At 41.1% G+C, this 21,978-nt stretch overlaps 3 protein-coding genes across 7 annotated transcripts in view; 1 reads left to right on the top strand and 2 right to left on the bottom strand.

The window, feature by feature from the left end:
• Positions 1-1,189: 1,189 nt before the first annotated feature.
• On the bottom strand, positions 1,190-13,109 carry mst1 (macrophage stimulating 1). 2 transcript variants are annotated; one of them, XM_040158458.1, is made up of 18 exons: positions 12,809-13,109; positions 12,118-12,307; positions 10,648-10,763; positions 10,438-10,552; positions 9,412-9,548; positions 8,591-8,711; positions 8,277-8,395; positions 6,551-6,725; positions 5,924-6,054; positions 5,405-5,507; positions 4,896-5,032; positions 4,728-4,760; positions 4,502-4,616; positions 4,337-4,414; positions 3,400-3,546; positions 3,133-3,239; positions 2,695-2,834; positions 1,190-1,506 (listed from the first exon to the last, which is right to left on the bottom strand). In XM_040158458.1, exons 1-18 carry the CDS (start codon positions 12,855-12,857, stop codon positions 1,345-1,347), a joined length of 2,175 nt encoding a protein of 724 aa, XP_040014392.1. In that variant the 5' UTR covers positions 12,858-13,109; the 3' UTR covers positions 1,190-1,344. The 2 variants fall into 2 exon arrangements, with proteins under 2 accessions (XP_040014392.1, XP_040014393.1); XM_040158459.1 differs by having other exon boundaries at positions 12,118-12,262.
• A 131-nt stretch (positions 13,110-13,240) lies between these two features.
• abhd14b (abhydrolase domain containing 14B) lies at positions 13,241-18,138 on the top strand. 2 transcript variants are annotated; one of them, XM_040158700.1, is made up of 4 exons: positions 13,241-13,480; positions 15,103-15,317; positions 16,276-16,517; positions 17,341-18,138. In XM_040158700.1, the coding sequence occupies exons 2-4, from the start codon at positions 15,104-15,106 to the stop codon at positions 17,518-17,520; spliced, it is 636 nt and encodes a 211-aa protein (XP_040014634.1). In that variant the 5' UTR covers positions 13,241-13,480; position 15,103; the 3' UTR covers positions 17,521-18,138. The 2 variants fall into 2 exon arrangements, with proteins under 2 accessions (XP_040014634.1, XP_040014635.1); XM_040158701.1 differs by lacking the exon at positions 13,241-13,480 and adding an exon at positions 13,488-13,814.
• Positions 18,117-21,978, bottom strand: part of cacna2d2a (calcium channel, voltage-dependent, alpha 2/delta subunit 2a) — a 144,809-nt gene continuing 140,947 nt past the window's right edge. For 2 of the 3 annotated variants that reach the window (XM_040158697.1, XM_040158698.1), the window contains one exon: positions 18,117-21,662. In XM_040158697.1, the coding sequence (XP_040014631.1) occupies positions 21,490-21,662 (173 nt within the window). In that variant the 3' untranslated portion in view covers positions 18,117-21,489. Of the gene's footprint in view, positions 21,684-21,978 lie in introns of all 3 variants that reach the window. The other variant, XM_040158699.1, reaches the window with a different exon arrangement.

Here is a 21,978-nt window from a genome sequence, read left to right as displayed (position 1 = left end):
TTTGCATATTTTTATAGCGGCATTTATTAACAATTTTAGTCAGCTTTCCCAGAAGCTTTTGGCAGCAGTTGCTGAGAACCAGTAGTCATACATATTTGAATTTGATTAGTCATCCACTTTAAATATTACTAAATGAAAGTGAACAGAACGACACTAAGAGCTTATCCGTCAACCTGCCTTTTCCAAATGCTGAATAAAGAAGGAGGATAATTGGCCATCATTAGTTAGCTATGAACATGGTCTACACTTCAGTCTTTAGTTCCTATAAGATAACAATAATAAAATGTCGGTATCTTCTGATTGTTCAAGACAAATGAATGCATGAGAGAGAATTGTGTTTGTGTGTGTGTCTATGTGTGTGTGTTAGACAGAGAGAGTCCAGTGGCCTTCTTCAGGCTGGTGTGTCTGAGATTCGGTTGGACTCTGATCTTGAGGTTTATTTAAGCTGAATTCCGTGGGCTCATCAGGACCGGGTTACAAAAATCCTCCTATAGAACTAGAAAGAATGTGCAGCGCATACAGTTCTGCATAAGGCACAAAGGCATGTCTTTAGAGGTGGGGGCAGGCATCAAAAGACAGGCAGAGGAGGGATTTCTTTAGAGGCTGGGGGCAAAGAAGGTATTTTGGAGCTCCATTCAATGCCAGGGAGATGAGGGGAGGTGTACAGTTTTGTGGTAAAGGGTGCATTTCCAGGGGATGTTAGGAACTTAAAAACTGTGCCGCAAACCCCGCACACCTCCTCTCTTAGTGGAAATTAATTGGCTCCAGTCATTCTTCTCTGACCCTGAGGGGCTACAATTAGTTTGGATCCTTGCATCTTTTTACTTTTTGGTGAATAAATATCAAAAACTGGAAACACTTTACTTTAACTCTGCCTATTTAGCATTTATAGGCAGTAAATAAACATTTATTAAATTGTTTACTACACACTATAATGTGTAATGTTAGCGTACATGATTATGTTTTGGGAATGTGTGCAACAGGCAGTTCATGAATTTAAATGACCCTACTGATGCACCTTACTGTATGTTAGTTACTCTGGCTAAAAGAATTAACTGAATGTAAATGGACATAAAAATTAACTTCTTGACTATTTCTCCATAAAGAAGCGTGTCTACCTGCAATGTTTTCTACATCTTTTTACAAAAAAGTAATGGTAAAACTCATAATAATAAAATGTGACATAATAAAATGTGATATAATAAAATGTGATTATACATTTTGATGTATTATTTGAATGTTAATTGTAAAGGAAATATCTGAGAAGAAAAAAATGTAAATGGTCAACTGAACAACTGCTCCAAAGGGATTTGAAAGTCCCTTGTTGGATGGCAGTATCTGTCTCTAGGCCATCTCCATGACCTTCTTGATCCAGTCCACATAGACAGAGACACGGATGAAGATGTTGGGCTGCCCCGGGTGTCCACAGCGCCTCATGGGGATGATCACACCCTCGAGTACCCAGCAGTCCCTGTTCTGACACGCCAAAGGGCCGCCGTAGTCTCTCTGCAGACACATAGGAACAACACTCTGGAGTCATTATTTGTCTCTGTTATGACTGACTGTCACTGCGGAGATTGGAAACATCTTGCAGTCACATCTTGTCCAGCCCACCTCCATTATCCAAATGGTGAATGTGTTTGATTTATAGCAAAATATAAATAGCTGTACGGTCTTTGCTTAAAGTGATTTTCATCATCAAAAGATTTTCTTCACCATCAGTATTTCAAGTATTAATTCTCCACACTTTATGGCATTATTCTTGGTCTTTAATGGAATAGTTTGACATTTTGGTCTTATTCGCGTTCTTGCCAAGAGTTTGATGAGAAGATCAATAACACTCTCATGCATGTAGGGTAAACATGAAGCCATAGCCAACAGCTTGTTAGCCTAGCTTAGCCTGGAAATGGGGAAACAGCTAGACTGGCTCCGTCAGTTAACACAATCCGCCTAACAGCATGTTTAAAGCTCACAGATGCACAACCACCCTTATACCACAAAAAGTCGTTTTTACATCTCGTTTTTGTATGGATTAAATGTAAATATGAAGCAGGAGCCAGCAGCCAGCTAGCTTAGCTCACCATAAGGACTGGAAACAGCTAGCTTTGTTCCTTGTAGGGATAAAAAAAACAAAACGATATAACGTAGTAGTTACTGAGCTTTAGAGGTGCTAGTAGGTAGATTTTGTTACCAGCCTGAGCAGAGCCAACACTTTTCCCCTGTTTCCAGTCTTTATGCTAAGCTAAGCTAACCAGCTGGAGGATGGAGCTTTAGCTTTAAAATTCAGATATGAGAGTGCTATCTCATATAATTATCTGGAAGAAGCGAAAAATGTTGAGCTATTCCTTTAATGTCATTGGACACTGCAGCAAAGGGCAAAGAAAAAGGTCAAAGTTGAGGCATCCTGGTGGCCTAGTATTTAAGATGCATACCATATTAACAACAATATCTCTGGTTTGATTCTGGCTGGGGACTTTTGTTGCCCGTCATACCTCTCTCCCACCCTCTGTTTCCTGTCTGTATCTCCACTGCTACCTATCTACTATAGGGAAAATGCCAAAATATGATCTTAAAAACGAAAACGGTCAGTGATTGCAGAAACTCTGCTGCAGCTCTAAATGAAAATTACAAATATTTCACTCAAAATTGACAGTAAAGATTTGAAACGCTGCATAATTTTGCATGGACACATACCTCACAGGCACCTACTCCACCCTGGAAAGAGCTTGTGCACATTTCATTCTCACGAACACGACCTCTGAAGTATTTGTTGCATTCCTTGTTACTGAGAACTGGTATGTGGGCCACATTAAGGACAGTCTCATCTCCAGTCCCTTGAAAAACAGTGAGAAGGAGGAACGAGTTAGCAGCTAATGTGTTTAGAGAGATGGAGGAAAAGAAAAGAAAGGTGGACAGATGTTGAATGGTTTTGGAAATAGCAACGCCATCTGTTGCTCAATGGTCTGAATACCTCTCTCATTTAGGTGCAACATTACTTCAAGGGCAGAAACAAGATGGTTGTTCATAGGAATCTATTATTAATTATTGCAGTAGAAGCATATTGTAGTTGCACGAAGCAAAGCATGTAGTGAATTCAGTGTCAAGTTATCATTACTAAAGGATAACACTTGCCTCTCGTCTCACCCCATCCAGCAATCTCACAGGCAGTCCCCTCAGCTACAATGTAGCGCTCAGGAGGAAGGCAGATCTGAGAGACGCGCTCATTAAACTGGGCAGGGCTACAGAAAGAAGAGGGAGCCAGAGGGAAATTATTGGTCTGTCTGAGTGCCTGTGTGTGTGTGTGTGTGTGTGTGTGTGTGTGTGTGTGTGTGTGTGTGTGTGTGTGTGTGTGTGTGTGTGCGTGTGTGTGCATGCTGGTGACACTTTGACAGTACACACTATTCCAGTTGTAGCATGACCAGCTGAGACTCAGAGGGTCCACAGACGATCTTGGTGAGAGGGATGGTTTGCACACCGGGCTCTCCTTCTTGTGGATCACGAAACAGTGTTCCCATCATGGCCGAGTACCCAGGTAGGTCCACGTAGCTGTGAACACACGCAGACAAGTAACATGGATATACAAGCACTATGTCCATCATTCGTAGTTTGGCATGTTAGTCTGCTAACATGCTGCAAATTAGCACTGAATACAAAGTACAATTTAAGCTGATGGGAATTTCATTGTTTTTGTACGTATTTGGTCATAAAAATTAAAGATTTGAACTGATGATTACGATGGAAGTACTGTTAAGGGATCACCAAAGTGAGTGTATTTCATCCTGTGGGAGACATGAATGTGTGTATCAAATTTCTTGGCAATTCATCCAGTAAAAACCTCATGGTGGTGGTAGAGAAAAAGTCAGGGAATTAACAAAAACCATTAGGATTCATTGTCTAGACACCATGGATTTGTGTAACAAATTTCATGTCAATCCAACCAATAGTTGTAGATATATTTCAGTCTGGACCAATGGGGGGGACCAACATTGGCATCCCCAGAGTAATGCTGCTAGAGTGGCTACAGATGGTTCAAATCAAAGCGGCAGAGGCTGGGATATCCTGACTATTAGTTCCTAGCGTGGGTTAGTTTTTAATCCTTCTGCTGGTGGTGAATAAATAACAACTTACATTTTCATGATAAATCTTGTTTTGCACCTCAGCATACAGGATTATGTTTTGGGATTACAAATGTCTTCCGCTTATTCTGTCTGTATGGTGGTGGATTTTGGCTGCTTGCAACAGTTAGTTCATGAATTTAAATGACCCTACTGATAAACCCTGCTCACGTGTTGTGCTCCAGAAACCCTTCAAAAACCTTTAAATAAATGAACTTTACCAAGAGGAGAAACACTGCTTAGTGCTGATCACCCATCTGGGGTTAACCAGGGATCCTCCGCAGAAATGGTTTCCTTTCCTGCACACAGAGGTCAGCGGTCACACATAGCACAGCAGATTGTATTTAACTTGTTCAAGACCAAAAACCATGGGCTCTCAGACTCACCTGTCTCTGAGGCTCACTGTCCAAGGCGAGTTTCCAGGAATCCCATTCACAATACGCAGCCTCGTCCTCTGGACACGGTCCTCTCTCTTTCCGCACTCACTAAACTCAACCTTCTCTGTGTTCACAAAAAGGCATGAAGAAGAAAGATTAAATGTTAATGTAAAAATACACACAGACAGTTGTTGTCAATTTGGAAATCTTGCTTCCTATTCATTCAGAAACTAACCTACTGATTCACTCAGGGACACTTTCTCTCCAGCTGTTTGAAAACATCAAGAAACCGATGAATGGTTAAATTGCCTTTCAGAAAACAGAAGCTCTGGATGAATTTTGTGCATGAAACTACGTTAAGGATCTTAAAATAGACAAAGAAAGCAGAGTTCTGTATCTGTACCACACTGTTTGATGGCACAGTAGTCAAACTCAGTTTTGGGGTCAGTGGTGTAGCACCAGGGTCCGTGCTGGTCCCCATCTGGGTTACGACAGTAGTTCTCTGTCAGATTGGCCTCAGGATGTTTCCTTGGGTTTATCCTGGAAAATCACACAGATTTTTTTTTTGTTAAAGTTATAAGCATCTCATGAATGTCATAAATAAGTGGGGCAGCAATTGTAATTTTTCTTCTTCAATTTTTCTTTTGTAGAAAAAGACTCTACGACCTCTCAATGAAATGGATACAAAAAAAAAAGTTTTTTTGTATGCATACTGACTGTTTTCAGTATACTCTATTTTGTCACTTTTCCACTGTGAACACACAGCATACTCAAAACCTGCTTAGAATTAGTATGTACTATGAATAATTGTCACAACTTTAATATAAAGGCTGCTGTTTCGCCTGTGTCCTAAATCTCCCCAAGGCCTATAGACTGTGGTCTTCTTAAAAAACTGTTTAATGGTCAGCGTACTTGGTCAGGTGAGGTGTGTTAACGTTCCATTTCTGGCAGGTGATCCCCTTACGGGTTTTGCGGACCATTCCTCTGTAGTTTTTTCCATTTTCATGGTAGCAATCTGAAAAAAAAAGAAGACATTAATATCATGACAGTAACCTTGATGATTAACTGACAGATTAATTGACAGATATGACAGTGGTATTAATCTTTTAATCCAAATCTTGGCAAGAAAGCAAATAAGCGTATTTCTTCAATGAGCACCATCCCTGATGATTAAACCAATAAAAGACACAGAAGATACATATTGTTAAAAAAAGTTTCGGGTTGGGGGTTTTCATTGGAGGTAACTTGCATTCATGGTCTGTATTTCCAGAATCCCAGTTACAGCCCTGCATGCCCTCATATATATAATATATACACACAGTCTTAGGGCAATTACCACATGGCCTCATCTTCATCCACTGATGTAAACATTAACCTACAGTATTCACTGACTTCATGTTTTTTGCTCAGATCTGAAACAAGGAGCTGTACCCTCGGCTTCTATGTCATCTGCACAACGTTTGATCTGTAGGCAGAGAGCCGTCCTCATCTCTGGCACAGATGTGAAGCACCAGGGAGCCTCCGACCCATCTGGATTACGACAGTAGTTCTCCTCCAAACCCCTGGATGAGGTGAAACACACAACAATGCAACCATATCCACTGGCTCCTCACTGATGCATCAAATGACCTGTTCCACAGACACACTTTATTTGCCTAGCCCCTTTAATTTAGATATATGAAGACTAAACCAAAACTTCTTGTAATGTCTACTAACAATGGATGACTGAAAGGCTCATAATTGATTCTGGCATGATGAATGATCACTGAGTCACAAATAAGTTTAATATTCATTTCGCATCCATATTGCCATTCGGAGAGCGACCCGCTTTTTAATGTGGAGTTGCTGACCATCTATCATCTACTGTCAACTGTCAGCGGGGAAATAAGATCGCAAGAAATTTCACTGCAATGACATGTCGACATTAATATTCATGTGTGAAGCAAAAAGAGCACTTTCAAACTAACAGGCGATGACTGAAGGAAATTAACCGCAAGTACGTTCACCTTTCAAACACACTCCTCCTTCCTCCATGCTGCTGTATTTTTGTATACTCACTTGCATTCATATGTGTTTGGGTAGAAGGGATGCTCATGTGGATACTGGGCATCCCACCGCTGGCAGGGGATACCTGACGTTGTCTCGTTGACTTTACCGCGGTAATCCTCCCCACGGCCACGGAAACAATTGGTGGTGAAGCTGGAGCGCTGCCGTTTCTCCACACGAACCTCAGCTGGGCAGGAGGAGCAAATTGAAGAGGAAATAAAATTAGTGTTACAGGTCTTCTTTGGACGAAACAGAGGTTGATGGTTTGTTGATGTGGGCCCACTGAGCAGGACTCTTCGCGAATTAAGGAGAAGAGAGCATTTTGTGGATATTGCAATTTATGTCGCAATATTACATTCGAAAAAATCTTATTTTCTGGGGAGGTATTTCTATAAGCCCAGTCTGTTTCAGCAGCAATGTTCCAGTACTTCCAGTATGATAACACAGAATGAATGGGCCATAAACTACAGAGTGGCCGTGCTGTCAGATTGAATATGTTTATGTGAAGTTATTTAATGAAAATGATTAAATAATTTTCAATATTCTTCTATTGTATATTATAATAAACTATATATATATACTATAAAGTGTGAAATTGAAAAGATTACAGTGAGGATTTTATACTTTTGTTTCAAGTCCTCAAATATAAAGAAGCCACTGTCCCTGTGATCCTGTAGGTCAGTGATCTTAGTTATTCCTCTTCCAGCCCATTTGTAAAATAAAATACACACACACACACACACACACACACACACACACACACACACACACACACACACACACACACACACACACACAATTAGAGCTTTTTTCTTGTTATTCTTTATATGTTTTTGGTGATGATTATGAGAGAGAGAATTGATTTTGAGCAGTGATTCGTTTTTTCTTGCTAAACCACAGGATGGTGCTATCCTACGGACTTTCAGCCTATAGTGATCTCGGCTCTCAGTGGAAATACCAATATTGCCAGTCTCATCTAGCACAACGCATGTCGAAATTTTGGAGAAAACGCTGATGCCCTGTTTGAGTTATATATTTATTTATGTTCTGCAGCTAAAAAGTTAAGCATTTGAGTAAGTTTGACTTGTCATCTATTGAATATTAAATTTAGTAGCCCCTGCTTCAAAATTGTCAGAAAACATTGACCAAAAGGTATTGATTTTTAATTTATATATAATTTTAAATTAAACAAAAAACACAAACAAGTACAAAATACCTATTTCCTTCTACCATACCTTTAAATTTTGTTTTTGTGTGTATTTGTAAAATGATTTCCATTACTACTCTTACAAAAAACATTTTAATTAACCTTTAATTAACATGGAGCCCTGTGAAACAACGCAGAGCTGGAATTACTGACAAACATCTCCACATTTTATCCACTTTTACTCCTATATCAAACAGAATCGTTGGGGCAATTCTGAAATGTCTCACAATTTGGGAGGTACTTTGCAAGAACAACAAAAAGGTAATTTTTCTAACTTTAACTACACCGACTTAATGATACTCCCTTATTTCAACTGAGTCATCAACTCAGTTTAGCCCACATCTCGAACTAATGACAAAAACAAAATGGGGGCAACGAGAGTGAAGGTCTAATCCAACAAACCCATGCTATGATACAAAACATCATTGAGTCATCTGCCAATTAATGGTTTGGTCTATAAACTGTCACAAAATAGCGAAAAACATTATGAGCATTTCTAATTGTGCTACTGTAACAAAGGCACCATCTTACTGCATTTGCTGATCTCGCAGTTCTCTCTCTCCACCTCAGGGTCTGTGGTGTAACACCAGGGCACCGGCGAGGCATCAGGATTACGGCAGTAGTTATCATCTAAGCTCTTATCGGGATACCTGAAAAATACACATCAGCCATTTTTATGTCCACAATAAAAAAAAAAGGACTAGCAGGACTTAAGCAGTAGAGCGTACTGTGTGACATTTATATTGACATGTACACACAACTTACAAGTTAGTAAGTTTGCATTATCAATTTCATTTTGCTAATTAGGTGCATGAAAGATGATGCGGTAATGAAGGTATGAGTACTTTTCAGGCTGGTAGATGTGTTGGTGCGGGTACTGCTGGTCCCATCTCTGACACTCTCTGCCACTCACAGTGTGGTCGACCTGCCCTCTGTAGTCCTCTCCATTGCATGTGATACATACCTCTGCATGAAACCACAAGCACGGTGTCAAAGTCAGAGGTGTGGCAATTGAGAAGAGAAAAAGAAAACATTACACATACAGAAACCCTTCATTTTACAAGTCCCATCATTTCAAAGCAATTTCCTTTAAAGGAACTGATAAAATTAAAATTTCTTAGGAAGGTTCCTGGAAAAGACTATTCCATTTTTTTTCTACTTACGGGGAAAATGGAGACTGCGTTTAATTGGTACGCTTGTTTTATTACGACCTTCTTTTACTTAAGTAAAAGTCTTTTAGTTAGTGCACATTAGGTCAACTGAACATGCAGAAGTGTAAAAAGAAAAAATATCTTTCTGTGTATAGAACTGTAAAGCACACTCAACGTTTAGAATTTCCCAACAAATAAATGAATATTTAGTTAATTCATCATTAAAACTGAAGAGGTTCTTTCAAGGAAATTCCTCTAGAAATCTACAGCTGCTTATAAACTGTACGTAAGTGTAACTAATCATTTATATTCTTAATTCTTTCTTTAAAACTCTGCTAATGGAAGAGTAATTTTTACCAGTATCTGTACTTTTTCTGAATATTGTCTAGATTTTCCTCATGATTAGTAGCAAATTATGTAGAAAACTGACAGGAAATTACTGAGAAATTTCAGGACCCATAGATTTAGTATTACCCATCACACTTGCATAATGCGTGGATATGAACAGCATGTACCATCTTTGCACTGGGGAATGTTGCAGCTCTCATAGCGTCGCTCAGGATCTGTGGTGTAGCACCATGGACCGATACGATCCCCATCTGGATTCCTGCAGTAGTTCAACTCCAGGCCGTTAGCAGCTGTGGGTGTCCACCTGAGACAGACAGCAAGTTTTACAGTGAGTGATGGACTCTTAGGTTGGATGGACTCAGTGAGTATTGGACTCTGACTAAAGGTTAAAGGGGGACGTTTCATCCACTTCAGATGACCAGTGTGGGACTGAGACAGAAAGTAACTGAATAAATTAACATAAACTTAAATCTGTGATAGTTATTTTTTGACCTTTTGGAGGCAGAAGAACTGAAACAACGACAAAATGAAGAAACATGCCTAAGACATATTATCGCTTGGAAAATAGTTTTTGCTATTATGCTATCAATTATTTGTCTACTTACACAGCTGGAACACAACTACAGTACAGTGTCACATAAGGTTTGGTGTGTTACTAATTGTTGTGCCTGAAGATTCTTAAAAAATCTTCTCATAACAGAAAAGAAAAGAAACGAAAAGGAAATTCTCTATGGAAAATTCTTTCCATACAAAACACTTTTAAAATTTCCAATAAGTAGTTATGTACAACTTCGCTTAAAAGCCCTCCAATTCAATTTGCTGTTATTTTAACTTTTTAGGACAATAGTTGTGCCTCAACCTAGACCCCAGCATCCAAACAACAAGACAAAGTCAGAGATTCATAATCAGTGACATTAAATGAATCATTTCTGTCCAGATTGACTTGGCTGCTGTGCACTTTCTCTGACCTGTTGCATGGTTCTACTCTTGGATGATTATGTTTTAAAACGGTTCTGAGTCTTGGGTGTGAACACCTTTAAACAGACCTACAGAAGAAACGACAATCTATCCTCATAGTTGCTCTTTTCTTTCAATTCAATGTCCTGAAACAATGTCCTAAAATCTTCTGACTGCACTGTATGAAAGTCTGAAAACATCGGTGTAAAACGATTCCTCTGAGGGGAGTGTCTCACCTGTGATCATGGGGAAACTTGGACCACCACTGCTGGCAGGTGAGACCGCTTTTTGTGGTGAAAACTTTCCCACGGTAGTCTTCCCCTTTCCCCACGATGCACTTTCTGACATAGACTTCACAATGAACACAATCAGTTAAACGACTCCAGTGCTGACGGATCAAAGTGATCTCTGCAACGTCACGCAGTGTGAGACCATGTGACTCTTACCCTTCTTCTCGTAAAGGTCACAGTTCACGTTTCTCTTCACCTCTGCGTTGCTGCCATCACCCACCCAGGGCAGATGCTTACAGTTGACAGTCGGACGTGTCTCATAGTTGAACGCTCTGGTTGTAAGAGATATTTTCATGTCAAAGGTCTCTACATTAATGGGTACTAGTTTAAAAAAAGATGTGCAAATAAAGGCTTCATAAGTTATCATTAATGACTTTGACTTTTGTCACCCAAAAATAAAAAGACCTTTCAGGTTTGTGGACACAAATTCTGATGATAATTCAGCCTTTTTACAACCCAAGGTTTACCTGTAATAATCACATTAATTAACATGAATTCATTGGTGAGATTTGGGAATGTGACAAGATTGCTAAAGAGGAGTCAGATGGACCAAAAAACAAGAGCAGTCAGGCTATCATAAAGGTTTTAAACAGAGGTTGGCGAGGATTAAATGGAATCAAAAACAAGGGTGAAATATAACATTATTACTCGACCACCTGTTGGAAAAATCCATAACAATTTAAAGGGCAACTTCCTGCTTCATCCACTTGATCCACTGTACTTGTAAGGGCCATAATTAGAAAGGCTATGTGCAGATAATAATCAAACCTATGAAAACAAGACCCAGGTTGTGATAAACTGTAGATATCCTTTAGATTTAAAGATCCCTTTGTATGGTTTCTTAATCAGGATGTGCCCATGTCATGGATTATTCCATCTGGAAGAAAGCTTCACAAAATCTGGCCTAACAACTATATATTAATAGACTTAGCAACATTTGAAACTCAATTCACTAAGAACTTGCTGCAAAATGGGAAGAACCTAAAACCCTAAATTAACCTTTTTTTCACTTTTGAAAGTGAACCACAACGTCAACACAGTGAATAGCAGAACAATCTCACCACAAAGTCCCTTAAAAGCTGTTCTAGAGCTTTTGACCCTATCACGTCATCTTCCTCAGCAGATGAAGTTTGCCCAGTTGTCATGGAGTGACCATGACCTTTGAAACTGACCTTTTGAGCCAGCACTGATGAGTAGTAAATTTGAACAAATACATTTCCATGGAAACTGAGCTGATGAAGGTCAGGTGATGTGACTGAAAGCTCCTGAACAGCTACTAATGGACCTTGAGCTGGGATTGTGTGTTTTGCCAGCTGATGTTTCCAAGGTCAAAAAGGAACTTCTAGTCTCATCAATAAATGGGTCTGCCTGATGCTGAGTAGCCCAATTGAGTCTTCAATAAAATATAGTATAATATGTCTCTTAAACGGCAACCCAACAGTTATTTTTATTTATGTAGTTACGGAGCTCATTATGGATCTGCAAAATTTCAGGAAATGATAATTAACACAAATAAAGTTATAAGTAACAAATAATAAAACTGTTTTAATCATGGCCTCATGGGGAAATAAAAGGTGCCTAGTGATGATCACAATCTGCAGTATTAAAGTGTTTTAAGGTGGATACCTGCAGTCCAGTGACTGTGAGCAGCGTGTGGCACAGTCCTCCAGGTTCAGTCCCGGTAACAACAACACTCGTGCTGAGTTCCAGGAGGTCGGGACCAGCTCTCTGCCCTCGGAGCGCTGGAAGTCATTCAGAGGACTCCGGTACCCTGTGTGTGCGTAACAGAACCGGACGCACGGTTTCTGCAGGCTGACTTTTCAGACCGCATCGATAGCCTATGTTTAGTCCCGCTTTAAAATGGACAGCAGGTGCTAACGTGTACCAGCTGCATCATTTGGGCATATGCCTGCACACATATGACCTTTGGACCAAGAGACTAACAGCTGCTGGTTTGTGAGACCACAGAGCAGAAAAAGCTTAAAGCAACACATCTGAAACATACCACCACTACTGTTACTGCCACTACTGCCAATACAACAATTACTAGTATGTATTTATACAGAACTGGAATTAATTACATGGTAACCCTAGTACCCGCAACAAAAAAAACTAAACTGAAAATAATCCGTTGGTTTGGGGATTTCTTCATTTTTGTAGTTGAATCTACAATCTTTTAGACAGGATCTCTCTCACTAGACAGGCTTTTACTCACAATCTGCTGCCAAAATACACATTACAATCAAAACTTCATTGTCCTCACAACAATACACATAGGCTAATTCTACATTTGAGTCATTTAATAAAATGCTCTTACCAGTGACCAGTCCGACTGCCAGGAGAATACCGGACAGAAACAGTTTCATTGTTTTGTGGTCTGTGGAAGATAAAGACTCTTTTATGATACTGGATGGAAGTAAAACCGCAGACTGAGATCCTCTGGGGATTTTGGGGATTAAACGTCCGATCACAGGTCGACCTGATAAAGAAGAAACATCCCCCAGAGGTTCAGTAGGAGTTTGGAAATCCACGCAGAAAACATGAAATCCTAAAACACAACCACCCACACGCCAACGCTGCGCCCTTACTCAAACAGAGGCCCTAATCCCCAAAACACAGCCGATCAATACATGTATCAATCATTAATGACGAGTGGCACATCGGCCCTTGTTCATGCTTTTTTTTTTTTTTTTTTTTTTCATGGTACTCCGCTCTGACAACAATGTACCCAACGATTAAAGCAAACGTCCTGCACAAAACACAGACGTGTGATGAGGCTTTAATTTGCTGCCTCGATAAAAAGCGATTCTCCGGACAAACGCTAGACGTCGGTAGAATAATTTCCAGAGGTTTTTTTTCTTTCTTCTTTTTTTCTTTCCTTCTCCGGTTTTCCGGGAAATAAAGTGAAACTACCGCTGGGTCTGGACTACAAACTGTCCAGCGTCAGTTTGCAGTTGAACCACCGGGTCATGTTTTTGTGAACTGTCAGGTAAGGAAAGTGCGGGGCATTTTCTCATCGTCTTTGTGATGAAGAGCAAAAAAAAAAAAAAAAAAGAAGAAGTACTGAGAGCGAGCTCGACATCACAAGCAAAACCATCTAGTCTGGACTTTGTTCAGACTGTTGAGGCGGCTGCCCGACCGCGAACTCCCGTGCTCTCCCACACCGGACAGGACAAGACGTCTCCGTGAACTCCTCCAGCTGTGGCGGACAACAGCTGAGGACAACCGCTGGTTGCGCGGGCAGGTCCAATCCCCAACGCAGCGCGCGTCTCCCCTGGAGCATTTTGCAGTGCGTGGCTTTTTGTGGAGCCCGGGCCAGAGAGGTGTGGACCGTGTTGGGGACGTTTGAGCCTGTTGCTGCACCGAGTAGTTCGCTGGCCAGGACTCTCTTTAACATGCACTGGACTTATTTCTATAAAAGCCCGGCTGGCGTGTTGTTACGAGCAGCTGCCACCCGAGGCTTGCTGTTACCTGCGCCAAGGAGGTTATGGGTTCACCCGGGTCCGTCTGTTTGTTAGCAGGAGTAATGTTGTTTGACACTGGCCTTGGCGGAGGTCGGCGCTCTCCGAGTGGCCGTCTAGTTTATTATTTATTGAGTTGGCTCCTATTTGCCGTATTGGAAACCCCAGAACAACCACATGCTGTTCGGCATAAACACCACATAATAGGGATTCATTGTCACATGTACAGACAATACAGTGAAATGCAAGGTGGCATACTCCTAAAGCCGTGCCTAAGGACTAGTATGAGGAATAACAGTTGTAAATAAAGACATTCTAAATACAATATTTAATTATACAGTAAATAAAAATGTAAAATGTATATTTGTCTCAATTTTAAGGCAAAGTGTACAGTAAACCAAAAATATTACTACTACTACTACCACCCATAATAATAATAACAATAATGATAGTGCATTATATCAGCGTAACCCATTTACGGAGTTCCTGTTGTTATACATTTTGCCCAGAATGTGATTAAATTTTAGGGTTGCAAGAACAAACTATCATCTTCATTATCGATTCATCTATCAATAACTTCTCCAGTTAAACGTGTAGTCTACACTAGTGAAAAGTGCCTCTCACAGTTTCGCAGAGCTCAAGGTGATGCCTCTAAAATGCGTGTTTTGTTTGACCAACAGTCCAAAACACAAATATATATTCAGTTCACAATAATATAACGATGAGAAAAGCAATAAATCCTCACATTTGAGAGGCTGGAAACTGAGAATATTTGGTAATTTTGCTTGAAAAGTGACTGAAATGATGAAAATCATTAGAGTTGGAAGTTAATTTTCTGTAGATCAGCTAATCAACTTGGTGATTAAACTGCCACTACTCTGTCCTTGAAGAGGGATCCCTCCTCTTTCGATCTTCATGAGCTTTCTTCCCCTTTTTTCCACTAAAGACTTTCCTGTTGAGTTTCCCCGTCATCCAAGTCGAAGGTCTAAGGAGAAGAGGATGTCTTATGTTGTTCAGATTGTAAAGCCCTCTCAGACAAATTTAGAGCTATATACTGTAAATTAACTTAATCTGATTATGTTTTTGTGTGTTAATATGCAGTGTGATTTGTGAATACAGCGTAAAGTGAAATGACAGTTTCTCTGTTCAGGATGTCAGCAGCTAAGATGACAGAAGGGAGTGTACAGCTGGAGAGCTGCAAAGCACCGCTGTTCTACAGACAAAGCGAGCCTGCCGCGGGGGAAGTGAGGATGTCAGTTTTACTCCTTCACGGCATCCGTTTCTCGTCAGAAAACTGGCTGAACATCGGCACACTGGAGACTCTGGCCAAGGCTGGCTGCCGTGCGGTCGCAATCGACCTGCCAGGTGAGTCTGAGGGGAACAAACTCAGCCATCAAACAAGTCTGGATTACCAACCGGACAGAGTGGGCAACTGCCCGTGGCTCCAGACCTCCAGGGGCCCTGTATGGTTCATTGGAAGTTTAATTGCTTGCATATATGTAGGGGAATTTGCACGTCTAGTTCCAACATCAGCAGCTCCTTTTTGCAGAGTACACATGGATGTAAAGACAACTATCACTGGATAGTGCTGATACTGAAGGGAACTTGTGAAAATGTGAGGATTCTCAGGCAAGTTTTGGAGTTTTAAGGAGCATCTTTTTTTTCTATGATTTCTAAGCAGATTTATGGACATCGTAGATAATAATATCCTTGGAAAGTGTAACTCACACTGAGCCTAAAAATATCTGTATCATGTATGTGGGTTCAGATTTGACTGATTTATGACTCTGAGGAAAGGATTATAATTTTTGATGGAAATTGCGGCAGTTGGTCGCTAGGGGTTTTAAAGTACCATAACTGCCTCCATGGGCTGTGTGTCACAGCCACCACTGCTGACTGTAACTGCTGAGCGTGCTGGTGAGCAGGCCAAACGACAGCTTCCCTTTGTTTTCAGAACACAGCCATGCATCCGGCCCTTTCACCTCACACAGTATCATTGCCTCATGTTCCTTCCTTCTAACTCTCCCATGCCTCCCAGTTTGAAAACCTCTGCTCTTAAGGTTCTCGTGTCCAAAAAAAAGGTGAAAATCATAGTTAATCATAAGTCATTTCAAAACCTGGAGCCAGGTAATGTTCTAGTAGGAGAGTGCTGGTTGATTTCTGGGTCCCAAGGCCACTAAACAGGTTAATCTGGCCATGCTTCAAACCAAAGGTTTGCTCTTGCTCCCCACCTTTAGCCCTCTTCTTCCTCTCTCATGCCTTCATTAGTCAGCTTCACAAGTCCCCCCTCTCTCTCACTCTCTCTCTCTCTTTCTGTCCACAGGACTCGGCCGGTCCCAGTCAGCCGAGGCCCCGGCACCGGTTGGCGAGCTGGCCCCTGCAGGTTTCCTGAAGGAGGTGTGTGAGCGCCTGGGCCTGAGCCCGGTGGTGGTGATCAGCCCATCCCTCAGTGGGATGTACTCCCTCCCCTTCCTCCTCCAGCACCAGGCTCTGATACGAGCCTACGTCCCTGTAGCTCCCATCTGCACCGACAAATTCACAGCAGAGCAGTACCAGAGTGTAAAGGTACAGTCTGTGTATGAGGATGGGCTGAGAATTTATATTCCTTACCTGTTAAAATTTTTTTTTCCAGTATGTGTGCTCTTCATTTGCTCTTAAAGTGCTGGAATGTAGGTAATGTATTTAAGTATAATTCTTAGATATTTGAACTTTACTTGAGTATTTCCATTTTATGCTTTTTTAAAAATTATTCTACTCCACTACATTTGTTGGACAGTTATAGGTACTAGTTACTTTGATGATCAAGGTTTTACATACAAAACACAGGATCAGGTTTTAAAATAGGTTGCACTGTTTTAGATTCACCTCTGTTTAAAGTAATGAAAAAGTAGCCTACATAAATAGGAATGCATTAATAATTTAATATAACACTGACAAGGCCCGTTCGTTTTCATACTTTTTATACTTTAAGTACATTTTGCTGATAATACTTATGCAAATCTGCTTTGGTAGAAGTTTTTTAAAGAGGCACTCCAGTGATTTTACAGAAAAAAGTCAGTTTGACTAGTCTGACTAAGCATGGCTTAGCTTGTGAAACCAGTTGTATAATGTCTTCTGTGGCTTTGGAGGAGCTTTTTAAAAGCTGAGAAACTAGCCCTGATCGCTTCCAAATGATGTTGATAGTTTTATCATGGACCATTGGAGAAAAAATACGTTATAAACTGTAAGGAAAAGATGCTATTGCGTTGCATCATGGAAATTGTAGGATTCAGCGTTTTTGGAGCTTGACTCATATTTAAGCATTTTTATTAATCTTGTACATTGTGTTAACTCACACTGCATGTTTCAATTTGGGCTTGAATTCTTTTGTGTCTCACGGTTCCCCCAGGTGCCATCGCTGATCATTTACGGTGACCAGGACACTCAGCTCGGAAAGGTGTCGCTCCGCAACCTGAGCAATCTGGCCAATCACAGCGTGGTGGTGATGAGAGGAGCAGGTCACCCCTGTTACCTGGACGACCCGGACACGTGGCACAAAGCTCTCACAGACTTCCTTAACACGCTGTGAAGCTCTCACAGCGGAGAGATTCCACAACACAGTCACAATAAATGACTCAGAGGAGCCACACAAATAAACACGTTACTCATTCATGAGAAATTTAGACCAAAATCACCCTCCTGCATAATCGGATTTTGACTGTTTAATAGTGTCAGTAATGAAACTGTATATCAAGTCTTTTTTGATGATTAGGAGCAGATGACGCTCAGACTTTTAAAGGAAAAGCTCAGTATTTGGGGCATATGCTTATTGGGGCAACAGGTCCCAGCCAACAAATAGTTTGGCACAGAATCCCCCATATAACAGAGATTTGTTGTTTTTACAGTCATGAAATTGATATTGATTTTCTCATCTAACTCTAGACAAGAAAAAGAAATACTGTATTTCCCAAAATGTTGAACTTTTCCTTTAGTGCTGCACCATGAAAATGTATATTGTGTATTACAACTGATAGAGCTACAGTTACGATTTATTCTTTTAAAGATTTTATATTTTCAGTTTAACAGAGCAAATTAATGAATCACCATTTGTGTCTCACTGAAAAACCAAACCACACACGCTGAAATGAAGTGAAAAATATGAACATTATTTAATAACTGATTCTCTGTAATAAACGATTTGAAAATATTTTACAAGGAGTCACAGACACAATATTTTACAAATTTTGCCCTCTTCTATTTTTTTTTTTTAGCTTCATCTGTACAAAAGAATGGAGCGACATGGACCAGTGCCCAGAAAAGAAGGAGCGAGATCTTCCACACACACACACACACACACACACACACACACACACAAACATTCACACTCACATACATACAAGAAATAAAACCAAACAAAAAAAATTAAAAACATTTTGACTTCAGTTCTCAAACTTATCAACAGTGCTGTATTCCTATATATTTTTTTAACTTCACTTAAAATTCGACTGATTTTACTTTTTTTTCTCTATATGTTATTTTTTTTCACACACTTGTCAAACATGGTCACATAGCACCAGACTACAGACTACAGATTCACATACACACGTGTCTTTCCCACAGAGATATGCACCAACACAGAAGCAGCGAGGGTCAGGAGGGGGCTTCATGAAAACCCGCCCATACTTATTTTAGGGCGGTTTCCTGAAGCTGACCCCTCCCTCTCATCCCCAAGCTGGTCCAATTTTCTATTGTTTCTTTTTTTTTTTTCTTTTTTTGGCAAAAGTAAATTTTGTCAAACCACAGAAATCATACGTGTGCCCCTGTAGGGGACATTTTCCGTTGGGACGCACACACAGACGTCACTACATGATTCCTCCACGACCTTCGGTTTGACAGACCCATGCTGCTCTATGGAGACCCACTCCCCGAGCTTGCCTCTGACACCCCGCCCGCTCACAGAAAACACCTGGGAAGTGATGCCCTTGGTGTACTTCTGTCCAGTGCTTGACATCTCCCAGTTGGGCATGAATAAGTGTTGTTACATGTTTGCTTATATGTGCGTGTATGTGTGTGTATGCGCGTGTGTGCGTTGTGCGTAATGTCTCGGTGCAGGTGCACAAACTGTAGGCCTACATATTTACGTATATGTGTGAGACTGTTAGCGTACAAAGCCAGGAAAAGAGAGGACGCTGCAGAGGGTACATTTCCACAGGCACGTGTAGCGTTCATTTACAGACAGTGGAAATAGGGAAATACAGACAGAATTAATGGCACAGGACAGAGACAAACAAATGCCAGAAAAGTAAAACTGCATCCGGCATCAGATGACCAGACCTGTACCCAACACTGAAGAGAGCCAAATTGGAAATGCAAATCTTTATTTTCACTTTTTCACGTCTTTTATTTTCTGAGTCCGATTCCTTCAGAGCCGCAGTTACTGTGCCGGCATGTTTGTCGCATCAAAGAGTACCAACAACTGTACAGAGTGTGTAAATTAAGGTTCAAGTCATTGTGTGAATCTTCCCACCTGAGCAATACAGTGAGGTTTGGGTGGGTGTGAACATCGAAGGTCGGAGGATTTTGAAATTCTAAAAACTCCCACCGGCTTTCAAGCATTTAATTGAACAGGCATCAATCAATATCGAATCATTCCAAGACGTAAAAATACAAAACTAGAGCTCACTATACTTACTGCAGAACACCAAGAAAACCCAGGGGAGTGAATATTTTGGAGGATCTATTTGTGTGTGCGTAAGAATGAGTGTACATGAAAGGGGAGGGGGACATATCAGAGCTCCGTACTGTGTAACACTAAGGCATTAAGAGAGGCTTTGTTAACTATGTTGCATTTGAAACACTGATGAACTACACATTCTTTCGAACACCTTTGCTCCCTAAGATTGATATTTAAGCAGACTGATGGTTAAAGATGGATTCTTTTTGTTTCAGTAAAATCCCTTTTTTTTTGCCTCCAAAACAACACTAGATTTTGTCCTTTGCAACATAGGAATAGGAAAAACAGCTGTGCTACCACAGCTGTCATCCCTCATACGCTCCATTTAAAAGACATTCCCTTTGAGGGGTTTTAACGCAAAAAACACACATACATCCATACACAAACACATACGATTCAGGCAGAACTATAGCAGTCAGGTGGCCCTAAAAACGCTCTATGGCCAATTAAGCTGCTGTATACTGATAGTGTATCATAGCTCTATACATGACTTTGTAAAGGAACAGTATAGTAACTCCATATGATGGCAGTCAGGTGCCTCTGAAGGGGTACAGCAACCACAGCCAAGAGGGCAAATACATTAAGCTAGAGCCGGTCACTGTGATAGCTCTGTGTAAAGCTATTTCTATAGCCAGCAGATTCAGCCTCACAGGCTCCAAAGCCTCTAAAGATGGCTGCTTTATAAAGGTACTATACAGTAGCTCTACTCTTATACAGCCGATGCATTCCAAAACAAAGTGCATCAAGGCACTATGAAACAGAGCGGCTCCTAAACATGGGAGTCTAAATGACTTTTCACACATCGTAATGACCAAATGACGAACTGTGACAGATTACAACCAGAGTACTAATGTACGTGATCACCATATTTAGTGGCCTCTTCTGCACTTTTGTTGGAAAAGTTGATAAGCCCCTATCCCCCCAAGCAGCGAATGGTTTTGAAGTTTGAACAGCATCAGTCAAAGGTAATATAAGCCCCCGAAAAAGAAAAATGCCAACCCCCGGCCCAAAAGAATGAAAAACACCCACCGGGAACTGCTATGAGAGAGTTGTGAGGCAGAGATCTTGGTGTGTGAACAGAAGTAAAGCACATACACAAATCGGGATTAGGAGTGTCAGTAGAGGTACTGGAGAGGCCTCGTGAGGATTGGCATAGGTGAGCTTTGCTGTCAGAGAGTGCAGGGATTTCTTTTTTCACAGCAGTCAAAACCAGAGGTCAGAATGGTCGATTGATCACAAAGGGGAATACTACTCGACATCAACAGTGCTCCTGACCAGAGCTGCAGTAACCAAACGCAGATTCAGATTTTACAGCTGTCACTAGTGCGTGAGCCAGACAGCACTGGCCTTAAACAGCAAATATAAGGAAAAATACTTCAAGAAATGCGATCACTTTTTAAAAGCATTAATCTGCAATTAGGAGCTGCACAAAATGAATCAGCGTTCAGTTTGTGACTGTCTCTACTCCTGCTCCCATGGTTTATCATGAATCTTTCATGACCACATGAAAATCTATCTCATTTTGGCAAGTAGATATAGTGCATAAATTAATTCATGTCTTTTTAAGTTAACACCTAACGACTTCCCTTTCCAATTTAAACCTAAATATACTGTTTGGAATACTCATCACTTCAGCAGTTAATACTTGACAGTTCTTGTTTTTCACTTATTTTTCTTTTATGGTTGCTATTAGTGGCTGAATGGTCCACAGGCCCTCACGAGAGGCGAATGACAGAGCAGTGAGACTCGGAGATGGAGGAGAGAAGAAGGAGGAGAAGCCCCACCATCTTGTCTGACCACGGAGGTGAAGGTGGACAGATAACCTCAACTCTCCAGTCTCTGTGAAGCGGGAGGTCTGTGAAGAAGACATGGACGTGCCCCTTTTCCCCTCCCTTCTCTGGACGGTGGACGTGGTGAGGTGGTCGTTGGGGGGAACTTGTTTTCTTTTCGGAAGTTGTCTCTGATGATCCAGGTGGCCTGGCTCCAACCCACTCTTCCTGCAGATGAAGGTTAACTGGCTGAGGACACAAACGTCCAGCATTTGTCACTAAGCGACACAAACTGAAGCAAGCTGGGTAGCACGGCACTCAGGGCTTCCGACTTGCTGTGATGGGAAGTCCCATTATTACCTATGACTATATCAGGGGGGAGGGCATAGGGGCATGGAGGCGGGGAGGCACGGGCAGAGGGTTTTAGGATGGGAAAGAAGCTCGGGAGGACTAAAAGGAGGATAAGTGGAGGAAAACAGAATTAATGTAGTGGAGAGTGACAGTGGGGGCTGACGGCCGGATAAAGCAGAAGCAGCTGAATGAG

The sequence above is a fragment of the Xiphias gladius genome, chromosome 21 (assembly GCF_016859285.1).
Source record: "Xiphias gladius isolate SHS-SW01 ecotype Sanya breed wild chromosome 21, ASM1685928v1, whole genome shotgun sequence".
Classification (NCBI taxonomy): Eukaryota; Metazoa; Chordata; class Actinopteri; order Istiophoriformes; family Xiphiidae; genus Xiphias; species Xiphias gladius.
The sequence above is the reverse complement of the archived record's forward strand: the minus strand, read 5'-3'. Positions and strand labels throughout refer to the sequence as shown.